Genomic DNA, 12,079 nt, shown 5'->3' on the forward strand with positions numbered 1-12,079 from the left:
TCTCTGTTGACAATCACAAAGGGACAGGGTTACATGACAAATCGAGCAGTTCAAATAAAGCACTGCTGGAGGGGTTACAAGCCGATCACACTAACATACATCTAGGCTATGCGAAAACTGACTGCGTGTCTCATAGCAGAATATTAGTAATTCACTGTATCAACTTGATGGTAATTAAAAGAAGTGAGGGGAGAAAAGCATTTACCATCTGTATGATCTCCTCCAGTGTTATCTGGTTGTCTCCTGGATCTTCCTGAGTCAAAGTCCTATGCAACGAAAAAGCAGTGTTACTTTAGCTGAAAGAACAATAGGTTGTATACATTCCTTGGCTCAAGAGCAGTGGTTCTCAACCAGGGGTACACAGACCCCTGGGGGTAGGCAGAGCTCTTCCAGGGGGACCTCAACTCACCTAGATATTAGCCTAGTTTTATAACAGGCTCCATAAAACGCACTAGCCAAGTCAGTACAAAACTAGTTTCATACAGGCAATGACTTGGTTCTACCGCTCTATGTACTATACGCTGACATACAAGTATAATATTTATATTTCAATTGATTTATTTTATAGCTATATGGTAAAAAGGAGAAAGTCATCAAGTTTTCAGTAACCGTGTGGCTGTGACACGTCTGTATTTTTATCTCTGGTTTTGTAAGCAAGTCATTTTTAACTGAGGTGTAAATTTGGGGTATGCAAGACAAATCAGCTTCCTGAAAGGGGTACAGTAGTCCAGAAAGCCTGAGAGCCACTAGTCCAGAGCACAGCTTTACATTTAGAGTTTCATTCAGTTGATATTTTGATAGAGTACACTTTTAGGAGTATGGAAGAAGCTGCTTCTGTGGAGTCAGATTTGTCACTTTACTTATTTAAAAAGAAAAAGTTAATGCGCCAAATTGCGACCTCAGATCCCTGTAAGTCCAGCTCCCACTGGGGTCAGTAGGGGTCTGCAAACTTAGCCCCGCACACTGAAACGGTGTGAGCCTGTGGGAAGTGATGGGGTCTGTGTCTCTGTCCCACTGGTCTATGTGGCTATTCCACACCACAGCCTCCCGTTGACTTTGGTGGGAATGCCACATGCTGAGTGGCTGTAGGCTCAGTGTAACGAACACGAGCAGCGCCATCCTAATGTCAGTCAGCGCAATTACTGAACAGAGGAAGCTCCACACCCTGCCTTTGTTAACGAGCACACCGTACGGACAGCCCTGCTCATGCTCACAAAGCACACACCAAACAGTGACAGCCGTGGAGGACAGGAACTGTGTGACTGGCTCCCAGCCCAGGAGTTTTCTAGTTAAGGTTTTGGGCCTGCAAGTCCTCGTGCACAGGGAAGCAAGGCATGTTGGGCTGCTGCTTTCCAGATACAGGCTGATGGGAGACTGTCCCTGGTGCAGAGAAGGTTAAGCATGAGCACCTGTGCACCGAGGCGGCAGCACGTCTCAACCCACCCCAGCCTCCAGCCCCCCGCCACACTTCTCTTCATTGCAAATTAAAAAAAAGAGGTAGCAGGTGTGTTGGAAATGGGCAGTCCTTAGCATGCCAGGGACTGCATGGCATGGCTCAGTCCTGCCATCCGGTATTCCGGTGCTGACGGCTCCTCCTGCACAGAGGGCCACTGCAGTCAGCAGGACTCCCTGCAGGGATAACTCACCATGCTGCAGTGCAGGACTGGCCAACAGCTTTACTGTGAGGATCCCTGGGTCCTGAACCCGGGTCTGTGAGTCCCCAGGCAGCCTGTGCAGCCTCCATCCGGCAGCTGGTTAGTAACTGGTGGGCTGAGTGGCCAGTGGAACCCTGGCCCCACCAGAAGCACCGCCCACAGGCGTCCTGACTGGAGGAGTGACCAGCCCCGACTGAGCCAGCTGCAATATTTAAGCCAGAAGGAGGCATAGGGAGGTGTCTGGCCAACTGGGTGAGTTCCTGGTTGGCTACTACCTTGGACCCTCCGCCTCACCTGGCTCCTGAGCCCGGCTCTCCTCACTTGTCTTGGTTCCTGCCCCTGATCTTCGACTCTGGCTCCAGCTCTGTGCCGGACTCTGACCACCCAAGCCCCAGTCGTGACACTTACTCTCCTGCTGCTGATCTCTGGAACTTGCTCCCTCCTCAGGGCGCTACCAGCCATCAGAGCGGGTGACACGTCCCACCTCTGGGTGTTGGGCGGGGCTGGCAGAAGTGGTGTGGGACTCTTGAGATCATGGGGGGGCAGGTGATTAATTTCTATTCTATTTATGCTGTTGTTATTTATCTGATTCAATTGGGGGAACTGAAGGGTCTGTTTATTTAGTATAAGCTTTCATGGGTGAATACCCACTTCGTCAAACACGGGCATTCACCCACGAAAGCTCATGCTCCAATACGTCTGTTAGTCTATAAGGTGCCGCAGGGCTCTGTCGCTTTTTACAGATTCAGACTAACCCAGCTACCCCTCTGATACTTTATTTAGTATGTTGTTCATGGAGTATCGAACGGCGTCCAGGGCTGTGGAGGGGCTTTTACTGGAGCTTGTAAAAATCTCAATATATAAACTCAATCTGGGTAGGGGGTAACTTACCGCTCTTACAGCAGTGTCACTGAACAGAGAATCTGGCCCATCTTTGATGTCTGCTTTCTGAATCATATCATCTAATTACTGGTAAAACAGCTCAGAGAACATATTACTCCCCCTCCATCCTGGTCAAAGCAGGTAGCAGCTGCTAACAGGCAGCATAATGCTTTCAGAAAACAGGCATTTCCACTAATGAGCCTTTACCTTATGATATTGGCTGCTGCTTTTCTCTCCTGGGTCAGGAGCTCAGGATCATGGATGACTTCTTCCAGAAAGCTGATTACTTTACATTTTAGTTCATCATTGGTTTCAAAGTCCTGCCAAAAGTATGTACCATTAAAAGGTTTCACACATTTTATTCAGATTATAGAACATTACAAGCAGGTTCACCATCTTACTTCCCTTTTAAAACCTCTCCACCATTAGTCACTATGGTATCTCTGCCTGCAAGAAGAGACAGAACATGCTGTCTGCTCCTCCTAAGGAAGAGAAACAGCTTGTCCTCTTGTCACTTACAATCTGCTCGTGCCGCAGAAGATCTTCAAGAGAGGAATTCAAAAGGGAGGGCACTGTACTCACTTTGTTCTTTGCATTAGCATCATAAGTGGCATCTGGACAGAGCAGAGTTTGGGCACAATTGTTAATAAACTGCATGGCTGCTGCTGCTCCACACTGCCACAAACCATGCCAGCATCGAGGAGCAGGTGAGAGAAGGGGGAATGGTGCCACAGAGAGCTGAGCAGCCGTCAGTCCATTTTCATCCCTAACTCTTCCTAAAACCCCATTCTCTCGCACACAGAAACCCAGCCCAGTGCTCTGACCCAGCCTTGTATTTCTGTACCCGGGATGGAAAACCAATGAGGAGTCTGTTGCTTTGGATGCTCTGCACATGTTACATTGCCATAACGTCAGGGACTGTTCTGTTCTGCATCTGCAGATTCCTCAGCCTCCCCTCCTCAGCAGGTGGGAGCTTTTCTCTACTTGTGTGAATTATACAAATACGGAAAAGGCTGATGACCACCATGCTCAGCCAGGAAGTGGCATTTACCCCCAGCAGAGAGCCCATATAAGGCCTATTCAGGACTGGAGGGATCCAGTGGGCCCTGTACAGGGCCCTCTGCTCTGGGTGAATTTCACCGTAATGAACAGGCCGGCTCATCATCTCATTATTGTTCAGTAAAATCTCATCCTATTGCCTCAGCGCAGTCTCTGCCTCACACAGCCACAGAGACGCAACCATCCCTTTGTCCCAGGGCTAACAAGTACCTGCGAGTGTTTGGAGACCCAGTGGCGCAGAACATTGAGAACTCTGTTGGTTGCTGCTCTCCTTATCACGAACTCTTTGTCCCCATTCCTTTGGTCAGGGGGAAAGCCTAAAAATCATTGCAAATAACTTAGCACATATACAATTATTTTAGGAATTACTTAAAATATTCACAATTTAACAGAAATAATGTGAAAAAGCCCAGCTGGCCAGTTAAGACTCTCTTAAATGTAAAGGCAAACTCTGAGAACTAGAGCTGGCTGCAGGCAGAGGCTCTGGTTGCTACACGAGAGAGCTGTGTGCGTTCAAGCACTTGGATTTGTGTGTGCAAATAAAACTGCACATGCACGTGGAGAATTGGCATTGGCACATGCCAATGGACGGGCGCAATACACTAAGCATCATCTGCACAGGGCTAAATTGTCTGGGACCCTTTTCTCTCAGAGTCCATCCTTCCCACTGTGCCCAGCTACCTCACCTGTGAGCAGCCCGTATGTTGGAGCTGTGGGACAACCCCCCATCCCTGTGGTGGAAAGGCTAACGGGCATTCCCGCACTCAGGTGCACCTGCAGGGCATGCTCCACCTGGAGCAGTGGAGTTCAAATGGGTGAGACTGGCCAGAGAAGGGGGTGGGGAGTTTTCCCAGGAACAGGGACAGCTACTGCCCTAGTAACACGGGGAGCTCAGGCTGAGCCAGTTGCTAACCTTTCCCTTCAGCCCTGTTTGAGGCAGTCGGACCTGACAAGCTGCGTACGAGCGAAGGCCCTGGAGGGCTGCGGTGGGCCAGGGAAGTGCTGCTAAAGGCTAGTGGCAAGGGGACTGTGAACTGGGCACTGAAAAGGACTCGAGGAGTGAGCTGAACTCCTGCTGGGAACAGTGAGATTGCCCACAAGTGGGGGCTCATGTTGGGCACCCAGGAGCAAGAGACTCAAAGCAACCACGGCTAAAGCCCAAGCTGAGGGCCAGCTGACTACGCCTGGCCACTTGTCTCTTTGGCTGGAGTTCACTGAAGCTGCTGCTGCTGCTGCAGGATCTAATGTGCAGTGGGTCGTCCTTTGGTCTATTTTTTTTTAAGGGAAGCATCCTATTGAATAATATGGGATGATGCTGTATTTATTTGGGGGAAACAGTAACCAGATACAGCGGTGACAGTCTTTGTACTGTACTCCACACTGGTGCAGCTCACGTTTCTCTCCAAGTGGGAAAACTGCAACCTGCCCAAGCTACAGAGCATTGTTTTCCCTCACCTGCACTTGCTAATGACATCCTTCGATATTTCTCCTTGGTCGGGGTGCCCTCATTGGCTCCAGCGGTCGCTATCGCAAAAGCGGAAGCAGCTGACAGGGCACTGCGGTTACTGTCAAGCTCCCGGCAAGACGTCATAACGACTCCATTGTTATAAGAAAACAATGAGAAATCTAGAAAAGGAAGCAGGAGAACAATGTCAGGTATAGAAGGGAAAGGTTCTCTCGTCACCTTTACCAGTTCATTTAACCATTTAACCATTTTCGCATGTGATCAAATGCTGCCCTCAGAAACGCATGAACAACCTCCCCAGAATTCACTGCACAACTGCCACCTTCTCAGCTTTAGCAGGGCGTAAACCAAGAGTGTTCTACAGAAATGAAAAATATCTCTCAAGGGAGAATTTATAGAGGATTCTATCCTCCACCTAGGCTTTATTAAACATCTCACTGAATGACAGAGTTCTCTGTTCAATCCTGCAGAATGGTCAGAACCTACAGAAAGATTTTCATGTTCTCTAGGCATTTTCCCACAAAGCTATGCAATACTTACTTCTTGTGTGCACAGTCTATTCTCTCTCTCTCTCTCTCTCACACACACACACACACCCTGACCCCTTTATGGGATGCAGGCCTAGTTTCCGCCCTGGGACACCTTGCACAGCACAGACTTCTGAGGCAGACATAAACGATGATGCAGCACTGGTTCTTAGGCCTTGCAGTTCAGAGCCCAGGTTGAATGGCTTCACAGAGGGACTCTGGCTAATAAGAGTTTCTGAAGCACACTCCAGTTGTTGCTCAGGTTGCTAACCCCCTCAGAAAGGAGAGGAGAACTATTAATGACAAGACACTCAAAGAGTGTGGCTCCGAGAGTCACCCCAGAGCTCACATCATCACAGGAACATTCACTGCAGAATGCATTGCAGCCCTGGGAGAGGAAGGTACTCATCCACCAGGCCAGAGAGCAACATCTGCAGGACACAGGTGCAACTAGACAAAACCCTGCCCCCGTCACCACTCTTTCAGAAAAAAAAAATTCAAGAGAAAGGTCCTGCTTCTCTTCCCATATGCACCAGTTTTACACCAGTGTATTTCCACTGACTTCAGTGGAACTTCTCCTGATTTACTCCAGTGGAACTGAGAGGAGAATCAGGTCCAAAGAGTGAACGTAGCTGTGCAAATATCCCAGGTGCTAGATGAGTTTCTGCACACGTTACCTGATGAATTTTTGCATTTGACGGCTTTAGGGGTAGTTGGAGATTTCGTTGGCGAGGTCTCAGTTTCTGCTTCATCGCTCTGGTTTGGATCAGTGTCTGACTCCTCCCGAACTGATACCTCGGAACCTGGAGAAAACAAGCAGCTGGTTCAGATTCCCCATTTGTGACTGTAGATACTGCAGCAAAACAAAGTTTGGAAGCAGGTGCAAACCAGCCACATTTCAGCTCCTTCAAATCTCTCTAACACCCAAAAAGGATTTGCTACCCTGCCTTATCCAGCACAGGACACACTAGAATCAAAAGCACCAAGGTTCTGTTGCCTGAGAATTATTTTTGATTTTTCTTTTGTCCTTAAATCATAAAAGGTTTTGCACAATTAAACTGCTCACTGTCTGACCTGGGTAACCCACAAGTCTTTACACAGCTCAGAAAGTTATTCAGCTTTTAGTTGCCACATGGCATGTAAATAACTTCAGCTGACTGCGTTCACGGGGTTTGAGAGTTCTACACTGGAGTGGCTGGGTCGGGCTCAGGAGATGTAGGCTCTGTTTATTGGTGGTGAACCTGGTAACAGAACTGCTGAGCAACACAACAGCCTACTGCCATTTAAACCTTGGTGTAAGGTCCCTGGGATGGAATAGATGGATAATAGTGTAACACGGAGAATTTATACTGGTCATCCATTGAGAACTTCATGCCAAACCACTAAGTATAATGGGAAGTGGGGTTCCATGAAGCATGTCCTAGAATACACTCCACTTGTACATCCCAGGCCATCTCAGAATGTCACCACATGGGCCTTTGTTCTTCTGCCTGGCTCAGGGCCTCTGACTGTGTGCATCCAATCCCCAGTGGGTACAGTTCATGGACCCATGTCAGAGTGCACTTTGTACACTCAAATAACAACATTTACACAGAGATGAGGTGTGTGCGTACAAATGAGAGTGCCCACAGAACGCCAGGGGGCCCTAGTGCATATCTGACCAATGGAACTTTTGCTCTTGTTAAACATGTAAACACTTTTCTTGGTAGCTTCAGAGTTACGGACGGGAATGTCTGGTGGTGAGAGCGCAGGACGTGCCCAGCAAGGGATGGAAGGCTGCATGGCAAGGTGTTCACAACCATGTAAAATTGGGCAGATTCTAGGAGGCGCATGTGTTAATTGGGAGTAACGAGCTATAGATCTGTCCATCTCTTTCTCAGCCACTCCCTTTCAAACGTTTTCTGGACTTTTGAGGCCAGATTCTTAGCTAGTGTAAATCATAGAATCGTAGGACTGGAAAGGACCTCAAGGGGTCATCTAGTCCAGTCCCCTGCTCTCTAAGTATTGTCTAGACCATCCCTGACAGGTTTGTCCAACCTGCTCTTAAAAATCCCCAATGATGGAGATTCCACAACCTCCCTAGGCCATTTATTCCAGTGCTTAACCACTCTGACAGTTAGGAAGTTTTTCCTAATGTCCAACCTAAACCGCCCTAGCTGCAATTTAAGCCCATTGCTTCTTGTCCTATTCCCAGAGGTTAAGGGGAATAATTTTTTTCCCTCCTCCTTATAACAACCTTTTATGTACTTGAAAACTGTTATCATGGCCCCTCTTAGTCGTCTCTTCTCCAGACTAAACAAACCCCATTGTTTCAATCCTCCCTCAGACATTATGTGTTCTAGACTTTTCATCGTTTTTGTTGCTCTTCTCTTGACTTTCTCCAATTTGTCCCCATCTTTCCTGCAATGGTTGTAGCTCCACAGAAGTCAGAGGAGTTAAGCTGATTTACACCAACTGGGGATCAGGCTCTTTGGCTTTGATAACTTCCAGGGAGATGCTGGCAACATCAAAGCAGGAATTTTCGCTGACTCGTGATAAACCACTGCAGACACCAGTAACACTGTGATCCCAAGACAAGCGGTGACGGTTTTGGAAACGTGTCTGAACCGTGGCTTGTGACATGCCTCTCCCAGCAGCAGTTCGACATGGGCCTCATTGAGTTCAACGTACTGCTCCTTGCTGACCCTGCACTCCTTAGACAGGCCAAGCTCCCATGGCCCCCATTAGCCAAACTCTGCCCTCTCTTGCACCATGCGACTGGGCTGGAGCAAAGGGGGTGGGGCCTGGATTTGGCGAAGGACAGGCCGGCTCTGAGTGACCTGCAGGACTGGCTCCCTGCTGGCGCCGCTTGGACACAAAGAGAGAGATTTTGTAAAGCTGCCCTTTGCTCTTGCACCCACAAACTGCAGGTGCAAATAACTGTGTCTGTCAATCGGATGGAGAGATGGTGCCAGGCCTGCTAAGCTAATATGCTCTTCCCAGTACTTGACTCGGAGGGCTCTGGTCAGAGCTGTACGTGACGGGAGACCTGGCTAACGCCGGGGGGGTGTTTAATCCCAAATCCCTGCACTGAGCAGTTGGAGGGGCTGGGCAGTTTGCCAGGCTCAGAGTGTTCCTCCCCACAGATTGTGCTGGGAGCCAGGGTTACAATGACACTTGGCCAGCTTTGGCCTCCCCTTCCTTTCTCCTGCTGCGTCTTTCTGACATTTATAGGCCTGAGTTTTGGTGTCAGCTGGGGCAGCCAGGGGCTTGCCCAGCCGGGGGCCAGCACAATCCACCTTCCACTTGTGGTAAGACAGTTGTGTTCCTACCCGGCTCAGGCTCTCTTCCTTCAGCACCTTATCTGGCCATGTTGTGATCCAACGGGAGTCTCCATGGGTCCTGGCCTCTCCATGTCGCCTGACTCACACTCCCCAGCTGTTCTCTGAGTGCCAGCACTGCCGCTGGCCTGACCTCACTTCTCCACAGCCCAAGTGCAATGTGTTTGCTCCCAAATCCCTCTCCAGGCACCTCTAGACATTTTCTTCCCCACGTTATGTTGGTTGGATTGCAGCATAGTCTCTGCAGGCTGGGGTACATTTCATGGCCTCCTGCATGTGAATTATACATTCCTGCTAAAGCCTACAAATGCATCACACTCTTTTCTTGAGAGACAAAACTGGGCCCATTTCTACTGCATCCCTCTGCTCAGATCCCCACTGTTTGCCCGAGAACCTCACACCAGCCTGTGAAACAACAGTGACTTACTTGGCTTGCTTGGAGGAGTCTCCTCTTGTTTTTCAGATGCAGTTTCACCTTCATCAGGTATTTTATTGGGGTAGTTACTGGACACGTAAAGTTTGTTTATATCAAGAGTGGTCTTACTGAAGGGTGACATGGAAGAGTACATGCTTGCATAGCCATTGGAGGAGCAACTCAGTGCAGCCAGGTCCAGAGCCTTCCCTCCCGTGATGATGGGGATGTTTAAGGACAACTTCCGCCTTCTGCTCGGCGAGGACGACTTGGTGATGGACAGCGGGGGAGGGGATGAGAATTTCCGATTTGCTCTCGGAGATTTGGGCGGCTCGCCATAAAGCAGTTTGGTGTTCTGGCTGCTTGCAAACAAGAGCTCCAGTGACCTGGGTTAAAAGAAAAGCGATTCCCATTCATGCTGCTTTAAAGCTAAGGTGACCATAGGTCTCCTTTTGGCCGAGACCGTCCCTTTTTTTCAGCCCTGTCCCAGGCGTCCTGACTTTCTTGGCAAAACTGGGCATTTGTCCCTTTTGCTCTTGCCAACTGATGATCAGCTGACAAGAGCGAACTGGACAAATGCCCAGTTTTGCCAGGAAAGCAGGGTGCGACCCTCAGTGGGGCGCGACCCTAGCGGGGTGCCTGGGAACGTGGAGGGGAGGGGACAAGCAGCAATGCCAGCCCTGCGCGGGAGGGAGGGCTTGGGAGAGCAGCTTGGGCTGGTGGCAGGGGATCTTCGGCCAGCCCCGCATGCAGGGGGTAGGGGGCCTCAGGCTGCTCCCAAGTAGGCAGGAGGTAGAGGGGGACCTCGGGCCAGCCCCAAGCAGGCAGGTGGCAGGGAGGCCTCAGGATCCCTCTATTCAGCCCAAATCTTCCCCTTCTTATTTCTGCCCTCTTATTCCTCATTCCAGCTCTTTTTACTGTTCTGAACGATTCTGCTTTTGCCTTGATTTTTGTAGACTTATATTCCCAAGTCAATGCTTAGCCAAAGCTAAAAGTAAGATGGTGGATAAACGGGGGAAAGCTGGGCAATTACAGTCTGAGCAGAGGTAACGGTAGTGTTAACATTCTCAAGGAACTTTAAAGAACAACACTCCAGCCAAATGAAATGTATGGGAGGGGCGTCATCTGAGCATTTTACAGACAGGGAACAGAGATACAAGTGAATGTATGTCTTGTCCAACATAACCTAGCAAGGGACTGAGGGAGCCAGGGACAGAACCCAGGAGTTCTGACTTCAGAGCCCCTTCCCCTAGCCCTCAGAGCCCAGGCCACTTCCCCCAGGTGTCAGGTCTCCGGTTCCGGAGCAGCCTCACCTTGCAGGAATGGCACTGATGGGTTTCTTGTAGATAGTGATGAGTTTGTCCAGAACGACCACCGCCGTGGTGAACACCCGGTACGAATGCAGAAAGGTGTTGAGAAAGTCGATGCTGAGGAACCGCAGGTCCGTCAGCCTCTCCAGGAGCCGCTCCACGCTTGCATAGCGAATCTGAAGGACCTTGCAGGAATTCATCGTTTTACTGAACCTAATGTCGACATCGTCACAGTACAAGCTGGCATCAGACCTGCGGGGAAACAGAATCTCTCTGTTCCAGCCTGGAGTGACACCACTGCGCTGTGCAGGCAGATACACTTCACCTGGATATCCCTACTGGGACGCAGAGTGAGACAGTGCTGGCTCCCCACGGTTAACTGAACACTGGTGCCTCTTAATTAACATTTTGCTTTGTGAGCTTCCCAAGGGGAATGTGACAATCGCCATCCCAGTGTGCATGGAAACACTCTGGGATATGCAAGAGCAGCAGATTTGCTGTAAACAAGTTAATCCTTGAAGTTCTGCAGTGTCTGCATGTGAGAAAGCAGCTGGGCAGAGCGGCCCACAGCCCCTGCCCGCTGCGGGTGGGGACGGGGTTGTCAGAATTTAGGGAAGTGTGCACTGTTACTGTGGCTTCTGCACAACCAGGTGCCTCAATGGGTGCAGGATGGCCATGCATCAGCTGGAGCCTGATTCAGCAAGAATTTTGCTGGGGAGTCCCATGCAACAGATGCAGGTGCACAGGCTGCAATACCCTGGAAAAGGTACAGAGGACTCCCCATGCCATGCCGGCTGGGTATGGGGGAGAAAGAAGAGTCACAGCCCTGCCCTCTCCGAGACTGCAATAAGATCTGTGGAGTTACTGCAGGGATGACCTGGGCTCATCCCTCTCTGTCACAGGGAACAAAGGATCAGCAGAGCAGCTCAATACTGCTTTGTGGTCAGGGGTAACTAGAATGAAATGGGGTCGAGGGTGGAAACTTTCTGGCCCCAGGGGTATTGGAACGATGTGTACAATAGGGGTGCTGAGAGCCTATGACCCAAACTGTTAAATCCTGTGTATGATGGAAACCACTTCAAGCCACAGGATGCAGCTGCAGTAACCCCAGCACCTCTAGTTCCAGCACCTCTGCCTGGCATTGATAAGAGCTAGAGCTGACTCCCTGGATGGAGAAAAGTGACTGTGGACCAGAAGGAACACGATGGGTGTCTACTGGAAGATGTCCTGTCATAGTATCTGCTTGGCCTGATTGCTATTGTCCTGCAAGGCAGGGGACTCTGGTTCCTTCCCCAGCTTCATCCCTCCCATACCCATTTTATCTGTATTTTAGAAAACATTACATCAGTAATAATTATTGCCAAATCACTGACAAAGAAACCATACAATCCTAATGCCCAGAAGGGAACTATGCCAATGTAAAGTCCTCAAAGCAGCATGGGAGGAGAC

The 12,079-nt window shown here is 49.7% G+C and overlaps 1 protein-coding gene across 1 annotated transcript in view; it reads right to left on the reverse strand.

Moving 5' to 3' along the window:
• RASGRF1 (Ras protein specific guanine nucleotide releasing factor 1) overlaps window positions 1-12,079 on the reverse strand; it is a 96,993-nt gene that overhangs the window by 23,368 nt on the left and 61,546 nt on the right. The window contains exons 14-20 of the mRNA XM_050967331.1: window positions 10,634-10,882; window positions 9,336-9,706; window positions 6,266-6,391; window positions 5,052-5,222; window positions 3,807-3,913; window positions 2,745-2,857; window positions 206-266 (exon numbers count right to left, since the gene is read on the reverse strand). Coding sequence (XP_050823288.1) covers window positions 206-266; window positions 2,745-2,857; window positions 3,807-3,913; window positions 5,052-5,222; window positions 6,266-6,391; window positions 9,336-9,706; window positions 10,634-10,882 — 1,198 coding nt within the window. The remainder of the gene's footprint in view (window positions 1-205; window positions 267-2,744; window positions 2,858-3,806; window positions 3,914-5,051; window positions 5,223-6,265; window positions 6,392-9,335; window positions 9,707-10,633; window positions 10,883-12,079) is intronic.

Source organism: Gopherus flavomarginatus, chromosome 9, assembly GCF_025201925.1.
Source record: "Gopherus flavomarginatus isolate rGopFla2 chromosome 9, rGopFla2.mat.asm, whole genome shotgun sequence".
Taxonomy (NCBI): Eukaryota; Metazoa; Chordata; order Testudines; family Testudinidae; genus Gopherus; species Gopherus flavomarginatus.